The sequence below is a fragment of the Paramormyrops kingsleyae genome, chromosome 17, assembly GCF_048594095.1.
Source record: "Paramormyrops kingsleyae isolate MSU_618 chromosome 17, PKINGS_0.4, whole genome shotgun sequence".
NCBI classification, from domain to species: Eukaryota; Metazoa; Chordata; class Actinopteri; order Osteoglossiformes; family Mormyridae; genus Paramormyrops; species Paramormyrops kingsleyae.
Window position 1 is genome coordinate 12,601,008 of NC_132813.1, and position 20,432 is coordinate 12,621,439.

The 20,432-nt window shown below is 43.7% G+C and overlaps 1 protein-coding gene across 2 annotated transcripts; it reads left to right on the plus strand.

Moving 5' to 3' along the window:
• The first annotated feature begins 1,914 nt into the window (after nt 1-1,914).
• Nucleotides 1,915-19,299, plus strand: LOC111858061 (uncharacterized). Of its 2 annotated transcripts, XM_023839439.2 has the most exons (6): nt 1,915-2,354; nt 12,197-12,292; nt 13,465-13,536; nt 16,194-16,355; nt 16,914-17,288; nt 17,967-19,299. In XM_023839439.2, exons 1-6 carry the CDS (start codon nt 2,349-2,351, stop codon nt 17,994-17,996), a joined length of 741 nt encoding a protein of 246 aa, XP_023695207.1. In that variant the 5' UTR covers nt 1,915-2,348; the 3' UTR covers nt 17,997-19,299. The 2 variants fall into 2 exon arrangements, with proteins under 2 accessions (XP_023695207.1, XP_023695208.1); XM_023839440.2 differs by lacking the exon at nt 12,197-12,292 and having other exon boundaries at nt 1,916-2,354.
• The last annotated feature ends 1,133 nt before the right edge of the window (nt 19,300-20,432 follow it).

Consider the following 20,432-nt stretch of genomic DNA (forward strand, 5'->3'; position numbering starts at 1 on the left):
CCGACCTCCAACAGGAAACCTTTTCAAATGTGAGAGACTCGTATCATTTCTTTGCACTAATTATCTAAAGCCAGACTGGGTTGACTCTGCATCCCCAAATTTGTCTTGTAGGCCATTTCTAAACTTTTCATGTTTTATATTTCACCTCAATGCAGCACTCAGAGGAAAGTGATGCCTGTTTTGTTGCCCTGCGATAAATATGTGAGAATCTAATGATTTAGCTATTGCTTGGGGAAATTAGTTTTTTCCCCCACATTATTTAATTCTTATCTGTTACCGTGATAATCAAGTGTGCAGCATTTGCTTGACTTTATGTGATTACAGCATTTTCCCTGCTGCGGCAAGACTTGCACCTTGACAGCGTTAAGATCTGATACACAATGTTTATTGTTTAATTAATCTAGAAACATCTGCAAGTGGGATCCAGGCGGACACTGTTTTTCAAGTTTATGAAACACCTAATTAAACTGTCATGACTCATAAATTTGGTTCATTGGGGAATTATGTGTCTTCATGTTTGTATGTGTGTGTGTGTGTGTGTGTAGTCTGTAATCTAGCAGGACTAGAGAGGTTAATTTAAAGGCTTTAAACTTTATTCAAACTCTTATCCAAAGCAACATACAACCAAGGTCTTATAATTTATGCATAATTCTTGGGAATTAAACCCAGACTCTTCACGCTGTTAGCACAATGCTGTACTTATTGAGCTACAAGAGAATATGTATAAATATTGCCGGCAACTTTCTATAGCACTTTTACTCTGCTCTCAAAACTTTTTCCTCTGTTAGTACAACAGCTTAACCTGTGATCTGGTCCTTCAATACAAAATACTTTTTGTTTAGGATAGGTGAATTAAAGTTTCCTATTTACAGAAAATCTGCACCAAGGTATCAGTGCAGACCTAATGCTGCAATAACAGTGAGAATAAGGGTGAGTTTATCCAAAACCAGTCAGAACTGGCTGCTGTAGTAACACATTAGACTAATTACTTAAGTATGAAATAAAATTGCGAAATGTAAAGTGAATTGCATTACAGCTCATGTCAGTTCATATGTGCTATTAGACTTGTTTGTGTTTTGTTGTATTGCTGGTTCTTTTAAAAAAAAAAAAATCTAAACTCTTAATCATCTTGAAGTGTTGGAATCCTGTCCACCCAACTGAGTTTCACTCATCTTAAGAGAACGCCTTGTGATTGACAATTATAAAGATTTTCTTAGAATATACAGACTTTCCTCCACTTCCACTAAGCATTGAGCTATTCTTTGTGGCGCTGGCTCAACGCACTTCCTGTTTTGAGTCTCCACACCTGCCTCATCGCCTCTGCTTTTCACTAACGGGAAACGGCGCTGGTGCTGCTTGTTCAGAGGAAAGTGACTTCCTGAAGACAACATCTGCGAGCGGCTGAATCGTCTTCCAGTCTCTTCTGACGACAGCTTATGTCAAACAGGATGTAAACTTTGCTCAGTCTTATCTCCCCGCAGCCTCCGCTGCAGCCTTCCGTCCGCCTCACAAAGTGCGGAGCGCATGAGTGCTGCGGAAAAACGCGGCTTGAATCATAAATGGCCGAGTCTGCCTGCAATTTGTGACGGGAAATGCGGGAATCGCGTATACAGTTGTGCAAACACAAATATTCACCGTCAGATGGGCACTGCGAGTCATGCAGAGACACAATTAAATGCGGGTTTAAAACCAGGTTAGCAAATTAAACAAGCAACAGTGTTCAATATAGTTGCCGAAACTGTGGAAACACTTCCAGTTTTTAGAGATTGCAGAACTTTATTCCAGTAACTGCAGTTATTTAATCGTCCATTGTATGATATTTGTAAACATTCTTTAATTAGTTATAACCATTACCCTTAGTATTCGTGTAGTGCCTAAAAAAGCGTAATGCCAAAAAAATGCTGGGTGTTTCCACAATTCTGGCCACTAGTGTAGACTTCTATGTCGTGGCCACATCTGGAAGTTGCGCAGTAAGATCATGCCTCACTAGGTAGGCTATATTAATATAATGGAAATAAATACAAGGAGTATTTATCTCTACATAGTTAAATGTGTACGTGTTTACTTGCTACCATGAAATGAAACAAAACGAGGATTCAACCGGCATCCAGTTGAACAGGCTGTCATAAGACTTGTGACATGTGTGTAAGTGAGACAGATGGGCGGCTTGCTGCCGGACTGGCTGCCGATAAGGCGGAGAGGAGGGTGTGTTTGCATCTGCAAGTCCTGCGGCTGTAAGACGGGCAAAGACAGAGCAGGAACTACACAGTATTAAAGGAATTATTCAGATTTTCTGTGCAAACAACGAAAGTTTGGGGTATAAAGTCTCCGGACGGCCGGAGTGGAGGATGGAGGTAATAAGCTTTTTATTAACTTGTATGTTTAAGGGATGTATGAATTATGTATGTATGTATGTATGTATGTATGGTTGCGGGTTTCGCTTTCAGCTCTCTGTATAACTTTGACAGATACTTTCTGATCCCCTGTCCGATCTGCTGAAGTCTTTCATATCTTAGGCTGTATAGGTGTCTAACACTCGCAGGTGGTAGTACGAAACTTTTTTTCTCTTTTCGAAGAAGTGCGGAGATATTTCCTGTTACTTACTCCCTGCGTTCAAGCACCTTGCATTTTATATTCTTTGAATAGAAAGTTTTGTCATGACAGCATTAAATTTAGAACCCAGTGGAAATTTGCCTGGGCTTATTTACTTATTTTAGCGCCCTGTTTATTATTGCGTGCTGAAGACTCCTTAACCATAACCTAGGCTCCCCATACTTATGTAAACTGCGGGTCACGGGCTCCTGCTGCAGTTTAAACACCACCTAAAAGGTTTAATATATTACGGAACATGTTCATCGGTAAGCTATAGTTAAGAAAGTAAATAAATTTTATTTAAAAAAAAAATACTTCAAATCCATATTTTCTGTATGAACATGCCTGGAAAAGCTGTAATATTTACAGCTTAGTATCTAATAATATTCAGCTGGTGGAAACTGATGAGTCAGACAAGAACTAAAACTTCCTATTTTTACTAATTTGGATCTCCTGGTTTCTAGCATTTTTAGTGAGGACGAAGGACACAAATACGCGTGTGTCTCGACAAGCACCGTAGCTGTTCTTTTAAAAAGACTGATGCAAAAAAAATCAAGTTGTATTCTTTTCCCTTATGAGGTCTAACTTGCTCAGTGTTTAGTTATACTGGTAGGCGGGGTCTTTAATAATATAATGTAGGAAATGGAGTGTTTATAAAATCATGCAGGCCGGACGATAAAGGCCTATTCTAAATAGGAATATACAGCTTTTCCCTGTGTCGTCTGGAAACTAAACGGGAAGCAAAACAAAATAATAATAATAATAATAATAAATTGACATTAAAATCTGTGGACCTTATCTTAATAGTACCGTGCAGCTGGTTGTGGGTGAGTATTAAGTAATCAAGCTTAGCTATCCAGTGACTCCACTAAAACACATCACTACTACCTCCAAAACTAAGTGATTTATCTCTGTCTGCTTTTTGTTTTTCAATCAGGAATCCTTAGTCGTTATTTAGTCAAGACATGGGCCATACAAGTATGAGCTGATGGTTTTGTTTAGACAGTAATGTGAGATACACACATGGTTTCTGCATGCTGACAGCCAGCGGTACATTAAAGAATAACAAAATGCCGGAGCTGCAGGTAATACAGACAGTACATAACACAAAATAATAAACACTCACAAAAACATCGAACATGTGATTGGTGTACAAGTAGCCAGTAGGTTGATCTTCAGTGTAATTATATTGAGTAGCCTTAGGGTTTGTAGGTACTGTACACTGTCAGAAAAAAAGCCCTACTACAGTTTTGTTCCCCAAGGTACAAACAACATTAATCTACCCCCAATGTTCTTCAGGGCCCATTCTGTACCTTCAAAGGTACATTTACACACAGCTAAAGTACCCCTGGCAGACCCTTGAGGGTACAGCCCCAGTGACAAGTAATCGTGCCCTCAAAGGTACAGATCGGCACTTTTTTTCTGACAGTGTGCTTCGAGTGCTGATGTTTCTGTGCCGTCTCCCTGCAGGGAGGCGAGGGAAAAGTGGCTGAGCTGGGAATCGCAGCCCTTATTAATGTCACCTGCTCTTCAGGGGCAGTGGGAGGTGACAGTGTCCTGAAGTGAGGCCACATATGTCCTGGTGATGGTTTGAGAAGGCTTCACCACCTTCTGCTGTGATCTCTGTGCAGTTTCCACATCACGATGTAATGCATCCAGTGTGGACAGAGTCCATCACACATCTGTAGAGGTTGGTGATGGTCATATCATCCCAAATTTCCTCAGCCTTCCTAACCACTGTACCAAAGACCTGAATTCCGATGTGGAATTCAGCAGAGTGATGTCAGCCTCGGTCTCTGCTGTACCTGACAGACGGTATATTTCTTGTGGCTGTGAGGATCCTTTGACTTAAATCTGTGTTTTTTGAAACATCTTTCACAAGCATGGGAGGTGGTGTGTGGTTCACTGGGTTAGGATTAAATCCCTGAGTCAGCAGAGTGATGTTGGCACAGGGCATCCGAGCCTGACCCCTAACCCCCGGCGATTCTCTGACCCCGCATAATTAAAAAATGTGTGTTGTTTTGGATAAAAAAAGTTTGCTCAATAAAAATGTAATGCAGAATAGATTGACTCACCTCACTCAATGGCAGTAGCAAAGTGCAAAAATCAGCGGAATATGGCCATGGTTGTGACTTGTCCAGGTGCTTAAAGGCAGAGTCCTCCTGTGAGTGACATTTTGTGATTATTTTAATTTTAAGCTTCAAATACAAAGATTTAATTTACTGGCTTATTTAAATGCATTTGTGATTTGATGTGTCACAGTGGAGGGGACACACCTATCTGTGCAACCATAAATGACTTGTATACTGAAATGGAGGTAACTTTACAGTATGTGTCCCTGTGTGTGTGTGTGTGTGTGAGAGAGAGAGAGAGAGAGAGTGTGAGAGAGAGAGAGAGAGAGAGACTTTGACTTTTAACCCCCCTTTATTTATGCATCATTAATAACACAGGCACAATCACCAGTTCACATGTAGCACACCTGTTTGAACAGAAACAAAGTCTGCATTAACACACCACTTCTTCTCAAAAGCAGTCACATTTTTTGTGCTTTCATAAAACACAAACTCAGCTCTTATACGAGTTTCCACCAGAGCTTTGAACAGCCGAATCAGATCTGTATCCTGCCCCTCCGACTTCAGTCTGAAAGACTTCCACACAGCCAGCTTCGCCTGCCCCACTAAAAAATTAACCAAGACGCACCTAGAGCGGTGAGTCTTAGAGTATTTACAGCCGAAGACAAACACAATCACGTTAAAACACAGGTTGAAACCTCTCAGAACTCGGCTCAGGAGCTGGAAGAGTGGGAGCAGTCTAGGACAATCAGAAAAAGCATGTACCACAGTATCAACATTATGACAGAAAACACAAAAAGGGGTCACATCAGGGTTGAATTTTGACACGAAAGCATTAGTACCCAACACACAGTGCAGAATCCTCCACTGCAGGTCTCCCGAGCGCTTGGGTAAAGGAGCTTTATAAAAGAGTCTCCAGGAAGGCCGTAGGCCCTCAGGAACAGAGAGGTGAAACCTCCACCTGGTATCAGGCCTACCTCTCAATTCATTAAAAACCAGGGATCTCAAACAGCTCTGGTACAACACCGTTTTACCGGCTTCCGAAAAGGCCACGCCCTGCAGCCCCCTAAATGAGAGGAGGTGCCCCTCAGCGCCTAAACTGGCAACAAATGGGGTGATCTGCAGTTCTGGGAAGGGGACACACGCAGAATTACCGGACAGAGTACCACTAATAAACCCCATTAAAACCGGGGAAAAGGAAGATCTGAGCTTGCCAATTATACTCTGCACCGTTCTTTCAGATCGCATCCCAACCCGAGCCGTTAGCTCCACCTCTGAGCGCCACTGGCCCGTGCCCAGATCTATCAGATCCCTGACTGTCGTCACCCCTGCTCGAGCAAAGGCAGATACTGTGCTAATACAGAAATTGGTCTGTCGTGAAAAATAGACATGTAAAGGTTCATCCAACCCATAGTGAGCCTCATCTTTCCTCACCGCATGCAGCAGCCCCCATGCCTTAAGCACCGAGCCATAGAACCCAGCCACTGCTATCCCGTTCATGGCACCCTGGCCCAGTAAAAAAAGCTGTCTATCATAGCCAAGTCCACTAAGGGACCTGAGAGCAGCCAACCCAAAATGTACCCATGGGGGGGGGGCCTCTTGGAAGAGCAGCTTCTGTGCCGCCAGCAGTCTCATGGCCTTCACCTTAGCAGGAACGTTTATCAGCCCCTGGCCCCCCTCAGCCAGGGGCAGATGTAAGACACCAGGCGGCAGCCAATGATACCCATCCCAAAAGAAGTTCACAAAGAGCCTCTGAACGTTCTGAAGCAGCCCCACTGGGGGGTCCAGCACAGTCAATCGATGCCACAGCATAGAAGCTGCCAAGTTGTTCACCACAAGCACCCGCCCCCGATATGAGAGCTGGGAAGAAAGGCTCCTCCACCTGTGAAGTCGCCCTTTTATTTGGTCCAGCACCCCTTCCCAGTTCTTCTGCATGTACAAAGCAGTACCTAAAAACACACCAAGAACCCTAAGCCCTGTCGTATTCCAAACACACAGCTGCGGGAGTTGAGGGACGCTGTTCCGGGGCCATTTCCCCACCAGTAGTGCATCGCTTTTATTCCAATTGAGTTTCGCTGATGACGCTCTCTGGAACAAATCAAGGCACTCCATCGTGCCTGAAATGTCCTCGTTAGACCTGATGACCACCGTGATGTCGTCAGCGTATGCTGACAGCTTAACTGTGACCTCCTCACCCATCCCGGGACCGTGTACCGATAGGCCAGTAAGCTTCCTCCGCAACATGGCCAAGAGTGGTTCAGCTGCGATGGTGTACAGGAGCCCAGAGAGGCCGCAACCTTGACGTATTCCTCTGGTTACAGGGAAGGGCCTCGTGAGCCTCCCATTAATGTTCAGCAGACTATAAACATCAGTATATAGCAGCCTTACATATGAAAGAAACTGTGGCCCAAAGCCAAAGCCTTTCAATGTCCTCAAAAGAAAAGCATGATCAACTCTATCAAAAGCTTTCTCCTGATCGAGAGACAGCAGTCCCATGTTAAGCTTTCGCTCATCAACATATGAAAGTAAATCTCTCAACAGATAAAGATTGTCAAAAATAGAGCGACTTGGCACACAAAATGATTGATCATGATGAACTATGGTGCCTAAGCATTGTTTTAATCGGTTCGTCAGCACCTTGGACAAAATCTTATAATCCACACCCAGCAAGGAAACCGGGCGCCAGTTCTTTAAGTGTCCAAGGTCCCCCTTTTTGGGGAGCAAGGTGATTACAGCCCTCCGGCAACTAAGCGGCAGGAGACCAGCGCCTGTACACTCCAGGAAAACAGCATGCAGGTCCGGGCCAACCGTACCCCAAAATGCTTTATAAAACTCTGCCGTTAGTCCATCTAGCCCTGGGGATTTGTCATCAGACTGTCCCCAAGCGGCAGCAGTGACCTCATCAAACCCCAAGCTACGTTCCAACTCTAGCTTATCCTGCTCAGGTAGCTGCGGCAGGTCTTGAAGGAGGCACGCTGTTGCACCCTCATCGCAGTCCTCCGCCGTGTAAAGATCTTCATAAAAAGACAGTGCCGTAGCTATAATTCCCTGTCTGTCCGTAATCTCCTTGCCATCAGGCAGTTTCAGATGGCTTAGGATCTTTTTTTCTCCAGCCTTCTTCTCCAGCCCAAAAAAGAAAGACGTTGGTGCATCCATTTCATGAAACTGGGTATACCGAGCCCGAACCAGTGCTCCACGGCCTCTCTCCTCCAGCAAGTTCCTGAGTAACAGTTTATTCCTTTCACAGGTCTGAACAGCATCTGTCCTGTCAGCCCCGCCCTCGCAGCTCTCAGACTCCAAAATTTCCCGTTCCAAAAGTCTCATCCTGGTCCTCAGTGCGCTCGTACTGTGAGCAGTATAAGCCTGACAAAAGTTCTTGATTTGGGCTTTACCGATGTCCCACCATTGGCTGAGCGACCTAAAAAGAGACTTCCTCTCTCTCCAGGCCTCCCAGAAACGGGGGAAAGAGTGCACAAATTGGTGATCCTGTAGTAACTGATTATTAAAGTGCCAATGTGACCGTTTACCCACAGCTGTTGCAACCAAGTAAGCTACAGAGATGAGGTGGTGATCAGACAGAGGAAAGGGAAGAATACAGCTTCGAAAAAACTTGCCTATATTGCTTTTCTGCACATATATTCTATCGAGCCGAGCCCCCGACATCCTGTCACAGGTAGTTTTTATCCAGGTATACTGCCTAACCCCTGGAAACATGTCCCTCCATACATCCACTAAAGCATGATAATTAATAATAGACCTGAGTGCATCTGCCGAGCGTGGGTGCGGCTCTTCATGGTTCCTGTCTATATGATGTTCGAGAGTGCAGTTAAAATCCCCTGCTAAAACAAGATAATAAGAGATAAGAGAGATAATAACAGATTCTGTGATTCCCAGCCATTGGGAGGGGGTTTAACTTTCTCCTTATTCTCCATGGATGACAGCCCTGAATGTCCCCCCTCACCCAGAACATTTTGCTCTGTCTTCTTAGACACAAACAACTTTTTAGAAGCACAACTGCATCTATGAATGTACCCATTTACGATTCTGCAGTTTTGCTAAGGTCTGACCATCTTGCTGTCTTATGTTGATGGTTCATTCTTTGTGTTACTGTGCAAGATGGTTTTTATGCCTCTTATTAAGTAATTTTGGTCATTGCTGTTGCTGAAATCTACTTAAATGTCTTCTTCTTGTATAAGAGACCATCACGGTCACCCTAGAATGTTGTACATATAAGAACTCACACAGCACACTGCAAGTAGAAGAAGTCAGTAGACTTCAGCAAAGGCTTTTTGCTGTGTTGTGTCCCTAGCTGCTCTGTGTCAGTCACAGCAATGAGAAAAATACAGTGGAAATTCCAGATCCCTGGAGGGAAATGGCATGTGGAAGTCATTAACTTGACATTGGTGAGCTTCCATGCTGTGGTCCCTTTTAGCAAGATGGTAACTGGCCATAACTGGTTGAGTGTCAGAAGGATCAGAATATCCCCCCCCAGCCATATACCCATGGACCTCTCCATGGATAGAGTCAAGAACTCTGGGGGGTCTGGAGTGTTTTCCCAGGCTGCAAAGCCCAGAAATAGACACGACGTTTCCTTCCCAAACAGCAACTGCCTCATTTGTCCTCATTATTCTTGTCACAGTTATGAAAACAGTAAAACTGCTCAAGATTCCATTTTCTTTTATAAGTAACTTTCAGTTGAAAGAGGGGAAAGACCCCCATTTATTGTGAAATCTTCGAGTGTGTCAGTGTTGTTACTGCTCTTCTTGTGAACTGCGAACTCACAGGCAGCTGTTGGACACGGAACGATATTTATGCTCCCAGCACAGCAACTGGCTTCCGTTTCCTTAAGGCAGGAAGGTGTTAAACGGCCACACGGAATACGCAGAAGAGGAAAGGGATGTGGCTGGCTGCACAGCGACCTCGCGAATGAAACACTGTGGGGTACTAGCAAGGAGAAGGACCGCAGAGAATGCCGGTGGGCATGTTAAGGAAAGAAACAGGAAGAACAGACTGAGAGAACAAAAGCTCAAAAGCAGAGGAACGGGAATGTCATGCGAAGCTTGGCTGATACCTACTGTAGGATATGATGAGAAGGCAGTAGAGTATGACATCATTAGGCCAGGATGTACAGGGAATGTTTCTCAAAAAGGAAGGTATGGTATGGATAAGGTGTGAAGATGGAGAGCGAGGAAGAGAAGATTCTGGACATGTTGGGTACAGAAGTGAAATCTATGAAGAGATAGATTTTTGCCTTTGTGTGCTCTGGGGCAGTGGCCCTTCCCAGCTGCAGAGGCACTTACTGTAGTAGCAGGTCATGGAGGGGAAGTTGGATGGCATTTTGGGTCCCTGTGTAAAAGATCTCCATTCAGTATTGATCTTAAATATTTACATAAGGGGCAGTGGGAGGCGACATTAATTGCATTGATAAATACACAGATGACTCCTTCAGATTCCCCTGATAGATTCAAGAGTTAGAACCAGTGGCTTGGAGAGTGGGGTGGATACAGAGTCAGCGTTCAGGAGAGATATAGGGCATAGATGTCAGTGTTGGAAAGGAACTGCATTGTTGATGATGTCAGCATCGGTGCCGACCCCCATCCCTTTCCTGGTCCAGCTGGGGTATACAGGGCCTCAGTCTGCCAAGGCCAGATCTCCAGCCTGTTTGGCTACTTTGACAAGATCTCCTGTGTGTTTTTGGGGGCCTCTCAAACTTCAGAAGAAAGGAAGTCTGTCTAGCTATTACAGAACAATACACATTATCCTGAACTTTCCGCCTTCCCCTTGTGACAGTTATCATGCAACAAACTTACCGCAAAAGTTTCTTGTTTAATTTGCTTTCTTGACATAGTTTGACGTTCCCCCTGAGAAATTGCTTGTACAGACAACAGGAGTGTCCACAATAAAGTCAAATGTTAAATTTAGCAGCTTTAATTAGAGGAGGATACTGGGTACTGGGTCACCACACATGCAGACTCACACACACACACACACAGAGATGGCTGTGAGGTAATTGTTTTTTTTTTAAAAAACATTCCGTTGGCTGAAAAGGAAATTATATTGTGCTTGCCGAGTGACTTAATATAACAAAGGACGTGCTTTCTGAGCAAGGAGCCTCATTAAAATACTGACAACCTCTTGGAAACAGCCATCAGCTAGATCTGTCTACTTCCAGCCATCAGCTAGTTCTGTTTACTTCCAGCCATCAGCTAGATCTGTTTACTTCCAGCCATCAGCTAGTTCTGTTTACTTCTAGTCATCAGCTAGTTCTGTCTACTTCCAGCCATCAGCTAGTTCTGTTTACTTCCAGCCATCAGCTAGTTCTGTCTACTTCCATCTGGAAAACATCTCCATAGGAATTTTTATACTGCTCAAGTTCCACACAGAAACATTTTCAGTCCCCAGCTTTATGCATTGCTGTGCCATAGAAAAACACCACCTTCCCGACATGCTTGTAAACATTCTCCGACTAGCTTAGAGTACTGCTGCCCTCGCTCACGCTGTTTTATGCATATGGGCTAAGGGAGAGCTTGATGAAAGCATGTGCTGGTCATTCAGGAAATGCAAATGTGATTCATTGTTTCTTAAAAAATTCTTAAAGGGACATAGAGTGCCTCTGTAGGTAGCTCTGTTACGTTATATCTCTTGGTTGCTGGTTTGGATCCCACCTCCGTTCTGTGTGGGGGGAGTTAGTATGTCATCTCTGTGCTACATGGGTCTTCTACAATCCAAAGACTTGCGGTTAGGCTAATCATTGCCTCTAAATTGCCCATAGTATATGATTTTGTGTATGTACCCTGTGATGGATTAGCATCCCGTCCTGTCTATGATTGGCTGCCCCATAACCCTAAGTCATTGTTTCCCGATCCAGTCCTCGGGGGCCCACAGCCGGACCAGGTTTTTGCTCCCTCCGAGCAGATTGGGAAGTACTGCCCTAAGTGACGGGAAAATGGAAGACAGATGAATAAAACTTTGGTGTGTTTGAGTGAGGTTCTTTTCTAGAAACTGAAGTTATTCTGAAAAATTGCATCAAGGAAGTGCTGGGCACTATTAATATCAGGAAAATATGAAAATTGTTACTAAAATATTAACCACTGTGTGATATGATATTAATAGCCAAACATGCACACTGCTGCAGTTCTATTGCTCATCATGTCCTGTTTGTATTGTGATGGCTGTTTATTTTACGTTGGTCTATATGACTATGCCAGTGTTTGAACATTCTCGGACATTGGAACGTCTTTGGCAGTGTTTGTCAACTCTGTCCTCAGGGATGCACAGACGGTCCACATTTTTGCTCCCTCCCATTTCCCAGCCAGACAGTCTGCAGGTCCCTGAGGACCAGATTGAGAAACTCTTTTGTTTATAGCCCCCCCCCCCCCTCAGCTCAGTATATAATTCTGCCCCATCTTGAAATTTGGCCACAACATCTCTGTCTTGACTGTCAATCTGAAAAAGCAAACAGCTCGACTTGATAAATCTGAGTATTGTGTGCCGTGTCATAAATGCATCTGTAAAGTATCCCTGCCTTCCAGGGATCTCCAGCCAAGTCCTCCATTCTCAAGGCAGGAATCTTTGGGGCCCCCTTTCCTAAAGATCCGCCAGTTCTAAAGCCCATTGGAACACAAGAGGTGAGACTGATACAGCAGAGTCACCGTCACAATCGTCAATCACTAAAATACTGATTATCTGGGGGTGTCTGTTTAAGACCTGCATCTCCATCCCCCAGTCGTGGAGCCTTCAGTAGTTTCCTACCAAAAGAAAGCCATGTCGTTCAAGCTGTTTCACAGGTGTTTGTGTTTGGAATAACCATGACCCATGTTCTGAATGCTTTTTCCTCAGAATAGAAAGCACAGCACTGACATCTAACACGCAAGTCGGTCCCTCATCTTGGTTTCCAAACTGCCAAGCATGTCCCCTCTCTTTTCCTGCTCCTCATAAAGTCCTCCGCTAACTCTAGCTAACTCGTCCTGAGCTGTCAATGGGCTACCCAGCTAACACAGCAGCGTTACTCTTCATAGCTCATGGGTTCAAGTCTGAGTGGTGTATTTGCAGTATATACATGTATCACTTTTATAAATTAATAGTTTTATTATAAAGCAATATTTTTCAACATTAATTGCATTAAAAGGATGTTCATGTAATAATGTTATCATGCTGACAATGGCAGAACCTTTGTTACAATGTATAACATGGAAGAAATGTTTCATTAATGTTACAGTAAGAGTCTTCTCTGCCAACTTTGAGAAGACCTTTAAATAATGATATCTAAAGTTTAAATTTATTTATTTATTATTTTAACCACACATGACTCGACCCACTGAACTCCAGTCAGATGAGAAACTGTTTTAGAGGGCCAAGACTTTGATTCAACCAGCCAACTGAGTACTTTCTGGCTGATTGAAACAAAATCTTGGTCTGGATTTTTACTTTCTGGACCTGAAATGTCCACTTCTGCACATATTGGATCCCTCGATGAATTAAACCACATATTTGCTTCATGCGACACAGTAAAAGTGAGACTGATGTGTGCTGATTTTAGCAGACCCTAACCAGTAGGTCCTGACCAGCAGGCCCTGACCAGTAGGTCCTGACCAGCAGACCCTAACCAGTAGCCCCCTGACCAGTAGGTCCTGACCAGTAGGCCCTGACCAGCAGGCCCTGACCAGTAGGCCCTTCAGAGTAGGCCCTGACCAGTAGGCCCCTGACCAGTAGGCCCTTCCCAGTAGGCCCTTCCCAGCAGGCCCCGGGACCTGCTTTACAGTGCTGTGAGCTCTGAAGTGTATTTTCTTCATCATCACAGAAACCCACGATGCCTTCGCCCCCCCCTCCCAAAGCCAAGAACAGGAGCTCTGCCCTCATTGAGAAACTGCAGGTATGTGTCCTGAAGATGCCTATATACTAAAAAAACTACTTTAGTTCCCAACTCGAGTCTGTGCTGCACGTGAGCTGATGGATGGATGAATGTTTAGTTCATTCTACTTTGTTGAGAACTCTGTCAATGCCGATAACTGTACCACAATGAAGCAAAAGAAGAATGTCGAACCAAAATATCTTCAACATTCATTTATATTTAATTTAGCTCATTAATTACTTTTTCCTGCAATCATAACCATGATTAGTGGCTACATGATGGATGGATGCAGCTAAGCTCATTTTGCCTATTACCAAGCATTCAAAATTTATCTCTGTGTTGTCATCAAAGTATTTTATTCATCTGTTCATCCACCTTTCAGCTATGATCCACACTTCAGAAAATATAAAACGTGAAATAAGTTCACTTGGGTTGTCAGTTATGTCATTAAGTTTTTTTTTTGCCAAAACCACCTTAGCCCTTAGCTTGTCTAAGATATTGTCATTAACATCACACAGCCAGAACTTTTTTTCTGGAGCCAGCATAGCTTGCTGATTGGTTGATGCTTACAGCCATAGCTTGTTGATTGGTTGATGCTTAAAGCCATAGTTTGCTGATTGGTTGACGCTTACAGCCATAGCTTGCTGATTGGTTGATGCTTACAGCCATAGCTTGTTGATTGGTTGACGCTTACAACCATAGCTTGCTGATTGGTTGACCACAAGCACCAGTGCTAGCATCAAGTTACGTGGAAGTGCAGAAAAAAAGATACAGCAGAGCAAAAAATGAGCAGATAGAGTTGTTTTGTACATCAATTAGATTTAATGCACCGGTTAATGCATTTTTTGCATTCGGCATGATAGTTCTGTATCAGAAAATTAGATCGCTAACCAGAATACTTTTTGAAACCTGCCAGCACTTATTAGCGGGATAATGTTACAACGTTTTTTATTCTGTGCTGGCCAAATTTAATAAGAATCATGAACATGTCGCATGAACATGTCGACTTAATTATCCTCCTTTGTTTTGGTGTGGGGGTGCCGATTCGTATGAAATTATGTCTGAAGTTTAGCCTATGAAACTTTTGTATCTCCCGTGCTTATTTAACATAAAGATCCCGGTGCCTGTTGTGTGCTGCGAAAGTAACACAGGAACGTGGCCAGGAGCTTCAAAAGCCCAGGGACTTGTAAACTGGGACCAGGTTCTGGAACTTCAGTGTGCAAACCCCTATGGCTCAATGGCTAGAGTGAAACATTGCTCATTGCTTGTTTGAGTGTAAGAGCCACCTAGTGGCCTGCAGCAGGTACTGTATGGCGTCTAAGCCGTCAGGGATAACCACGGGTGAAACAAGCCAATTAGATCACAGGAATACCAACTTGCTGACACCAATCCGAGGCATCACAGCCTCTCTGAGCTGAGACCAGCTATGGGACAGAAGGGTTGCCATTTCTCTCTGCTGCTTTTCTCACCGGTACAGGTAGGAGCAAACTGCCTTAAACCCACAATACCCAATGCTAGCTGAGATTCACATACATTATGGCTGCTCTCTGTGTGGCTTAGTATCTGCATTGGTAGGGAATTTGTTGAATTTTTCCCAGCATAGAGAGCAGACAAGCAGGCAAACTGTTCTCTGCTCTCTTAAACCCAAGTCCCCACTTTTACGATTTGAATCAGACTGCTGCAGTTTGTAGGCTCACAAGAGCTCTGATTCAGGCCACCAGGACCTAACATGGAAATACAGAAAGTACCATTTATAAAATAAAAAAAACTATATATAGTGGTATATATTTTCTAGTCATAAGCACAATTTTAATTTATATTCAGTTCTCAGTGTAGTACAATACCTTACAAAAAGTTTGATTTAGATTAGCTTTGGGTGTGTAAAATGGCTGTAACTGAGAATTTCTCAAAGCAGTATCCCTGGGCCAGCTGGCGTTTAGCGCTGTTTACCTTACAGAGACTAAGAGCTCCTCTTACCTTCTAGCTCTACAGCCCTGGACAACAATTCAACTGAAATCTATTTTCAAGTAATATATAAGGGGTGGCATTGTGGTTATCACAGGAGTTGGGTAATTCAGGTCCAGAGAGTAAAAGTCCAGACCTGGATTTTGTTTCAACCAACCAGTTGACTCCTCTGTGACTGTGACTCTTTATGCTCAACTGGTTGGTTGAAACAAAACCCTGGTCTGGACTTTCACTCTGTGGACCTGAATTACCCAACCCTGGTTATCACTGGGCTCTCTCACCTGGACGGTTGAGGTTTGAAATCCCAATGCCAAAAGCGCTGCCTGTATTTCCTCCATGTACTCTGGTTTCCTTCTGCAGTCCAAACTTGAGAAGGTGTTTAAGTAAAATAGTGTCTCTAAATTGCTCATAATTAGAGGTGGAAACCTCAGGTCCAGAAAGTATTAAATCCAGACCAAGATTTTGTTCCAGCCAACCAGCTGAGTACTGTTTGACTGTGACTCTTTAAATTTGTACTTTCTGAACTGAACTTTTCACCTCTGTTCATTATCCCAAAGTTTCATCTAAGGATTAATGTCTATCTACCTGTGTGTCCCCCACCCTATGTCCTGTGTTGAGACCCTATACTGGTTAAGTGGTTTTTATAGACAGATGGGATTTTTTTGTATCTTGACCAACAGTAAGGGAATTTTATCTCCTTTTTTTCTGCTCAGGCCAACCTTGTGCTGTCCCCACCGTCGCTGTCGCTTCCAGTCCGAAGTCCCGAAGGCAGATTGCACCCCAGACCCCCCTCTGCAAACCCCCCCAGCCCGGAGAACACGCCCGGCACCTTTGAGAGGCCTGCAGAGGGCACTGTGCTGCCCAGTTTCAACAAGGTGAGAAGCCGCATACAGCTTTGTCAGCATCAGAGCTGAATGTTGTAATTCACTGACCTAGTTTGTACATAGAATGAACTTTGAAGTGGATTGTGTGGTTTGGAGGGAATGATGTGAGGTGTATCATTTCAAAGCCCCTTGTTGAAATAACAGCTACCTGGAGTGGCCTATTGCCTTTTATAGGTACCCTGTAAGCCCTCGGTAAGCCTGCCCTGCCTCAGTGGTGCCTGATCATGTGACATCAGTGGTTTGGCACATAATCTCCTTAACCTAGTTTGCCTCCTGTTGCAATGGCTGCCTGACCGCAGAGCCTGCAGTCACCTTGTGACATCGCTCTCACATGTGCACACACTGCAGTTATTAGTCACATGGCCAGCTTGACCTCTCATGTCTTTTTATGTCATTTATAAATTATTATAAGTTTTACTGAGGTTTCTGTGTATATACTGTGTTCTAATAACTGACTCTACGGCTGTTGTCGTTAATGACTGTTTTGTCATGCGTTCTTCGCTCACCTTCCCCAGCATACTTAACTAATTCCTGGCTGCATGGTCCTAGGGACGCCCCCGGCACTCAATGAAGCGACGTCCCCCCACCAGGCAGCACAGGAAGTCTTACATAGAAGAGCAGGACACAGAAAGCGGGGCATCCTCATTTCAGCAGAATAGCGAGGAAGAGGAGCCGCCCAGGGCCCCTTTGGAGAACTCGCTAGAGACTGCTGAGGCCGATGGCTCTGCATCTACTGCCAAAGCCGAAATCGATGGGGTCAGTCCGGGGGTCCAAGACGAAGGTTCTGTCTGTCCGACAGAAAGCAGAGAGAAGGAAGAGGTCGTCCCAGATGGCGATTATGAGAAGATTCCGGCAGAGATCCACTCGGCTAGTACCCATGAGCCTGAGCTATGGACATGCCCAGGAGTATTACCAGAACAGATAGTGAGTGTTAGTTTTTCATCGTGTGCTTATTTCATGCCGTACATCTGCACAACCTGCAGATTGTCACTTAGCTACTGGATTATTATATCATATTAAAATAACATTCTATAAGTGAATAATTACATCACACTATAAATAAAAAGTTATGTTATTTTAAAAGACATCGCACCTTATGCATGTAATTTAATTGGGAAATCCCAGAATAGCGTTGTTTTTTTTTAAATACTGTGTACCACAGTAAAATGACTGGACAGTATGACCACATTGAAAATCAGATACCAGCCAAACCTAGTGCTGTTGGGGGGGGGGGTTAGGGTGTTGTGGAGAGGATGTGGTAAAATTTTCCGACCAGGTGGGGCGGGGTTGTTGCTAATTATACTGCTGTTGAATAGAGGGATGTCAGATTTGTGGGACACCGCGCATCATCCGCGGGTGTCAGTTGGCTGCTGTCAATCACTGGGAGCTTCTAGGAGAGGCGGTGCACCTGGTTTAAGCTTCAGTAGCATTAGGGTGAATTATATCACTGTTAATAAAGTGATGCTTCTCTTAAGAAAGCATATTTTACTGAGCCTGCTTGAAAAATGAATGTCTCCGTCTGAAGTAATATGAGAAATCTTCCTTCTTTCTGTGTTTTTGTTTTTGTTAGTAACTTGTTAATATCCCTTTTGTATTTTGTAGGAGAACCAGCCAAAAAGCCTTGGAGATTGATATGGATAATAGGAGTATTGTTTGGAGGAAACCAAGTCCTCCCTCACCAGCCTGGCTGTGCTCATCCTGACCTGCTCACCCCAGGAAAAGCAGAGCAGAAGGGGGACATTTTGGGCAATGACTAATCATTTGATTAATAGTTTATGTTCCCGCATCTCATATATAATATTTGTTTTATTTTTAGTGGATTCCAAAATGGCACTGAAAGTTTTGAAGATAAAACTAATTTAAGGAACCTTCCAACACATTTCAGGGAATTCCGTCAGAAAACACTGCTGTTCAGTGTATCCTGATTATTACTGGAGCGAATCAGTATTCTGTGTGATTAATGTAGGGTTTTAAGTGTTAAAACAATGAGAGTTGGGCTTTAGGGATAGAGTTTGATTTAAATACAAAAAAAGAGTCAGATGTCCTGAAGCTCTCAAAATGGAGACCTAGACCGAAGGTAACTTTCCAAAAAAGCTGAAAATGTTCTCAAGGAATGTTTACCATTGGTTGGACACAAGGGCGTAACTTTGGCTGGAACATTGGGGGGGTTGAGATCTCCACCCATTACAGGGGAAACATGATTATTGCGGGGGTTGTATTAGCTGGTTTTGGTTTATTGGAAGGGGCTACAACCCCCCCATCCCCCCTGTAATTTACGCCCATGCTTGGACACAATATTTTGATAAGATCACAAAGCTACAGCACAGTTGTCCCAGCAGAGAGCAGTAGGTCTCTATTCTCCCTCCTGTAAGTTATATTCTTAAGCCAGGATACTTGCATTGTGAACTTCACTTCCCCTACCAAATGGTACATGAAAGGGGAGCCCCCTGCTGGACATTCTTACCATTTTCAAGGGGGCAAATAGGTTTCTCTACCAAATTGACATCAATGACATCAATGACACCTGTAGGATTGCTGTCAGTCTCTTACACCGAACACATTAAACCCCAATAGAAAATCGCCTCTTTGAACGGCATAATATCTGAACAAAAAAAAGCAGAGTATTTGAAATGTGAATCATTATTTAAGCTGCTCTGTTTTGGTGCCACCCTGTTCACACTCCATAGCTTGTGGAGCTCGGGTTTGGTGTGGCAAAGCTGTCAGAGCACAGCTGGTCTCACAAGTATCAGGGTTGCCAGCTCTCACACACCTGGCGTGACACTCGTGCTTTCAGACTCTCATGCCCGCGCAAGAAATCTTACGGCAAATCTATAATTATTCCATTATAAACATAAACTTAGAACATCAAAAGCGTTGGGGGCAGTTTGCAAACCCTACAGACCTTTTACAAGGTAATAAAACTATTACATGTAAATGTGTGAGAACATGTGTGCAGACTTGTCTCGAAAATCCCACTCCTGCCAACTGACCAAAGTTGGCAACCCTGAAATATGAAATGATCTTCCCCTCCAATGAGCAGCATATGGAGAGCCGTGGCCCTGCTGGTGTGCTTCTCTGAACTGGCAGCAATCGGCAGCCGGTGCCTTCCAGCAGGGCACCAGAATTACCTGCGATACTATGCGCATCCATTTCGCCATATGGTGGCTCTAAGTCATGCTGCCAAAGGTCATGACCGGAGGAAGTCTTCGTTAACAGCTTCATGAAGTGCATTTCAACTGGCAGGTGTACAGGTGTATGATTAGATTCTTCAAAACGTGTTGGGATCGGGGGAACACACACTATTTGGGACCAGGAGCATGTAAAAACATGCCACATACCTTACACAACAATAAATAACATCACATTTTCATTTAACTATATTCAAAAGTAGAACATATAGAAAATTGAAGGAATGGAAAATTTAAATATTTCAGTAACATTCTACCACTAGGGGGCGGAAGCGTTATATTTGATTGTGGCGAGTCATATAATGTACGTTTTCCCACAGTTAGGAGCAGAATAGACTATTAGGAATATGTCGAAATATATTTACAGGAAGTGGTATTGTTTCTTATATCTCTTACTGCATAGTGCACATAAAAGTGTGTTAGAAAGGAACGCGAAAGCAAAACAAAAAGATATTGACTTTGTGGTATAATTAAACGCAGGGGCGTAGGAAACAGGCGGCCCGGGGGGTACATGTACCCCCCCCCAAAAATTTGGCTTCATTCCTCCCCCCTAAAAACAGACTTTTGCATTTAAGGTATTGTCTCCCCCACCCACTGATCCCCCCCCCCCCCCCCAAATATCAAGCTCTCTCCTGCGCCCTTGCTTATACGTATAACAAAACTATCCATTTCTGGTAGTGTTAACTGTCGTAGATGGGAAAACTGAAACCACACGCTGAAGTGTGTGAATAAAGATGAATGTGAGAGTTTTTTATATTTAAGAAAAATAAATTCATAATGAATCTGAGGTTGGCGTTTAGTTCTGCGTTAACACAATTGACCGTATATAATATGAATTCTGAATCCATGGGTGTGGAAAGTCAGCGGAAGAAGAAAGAAA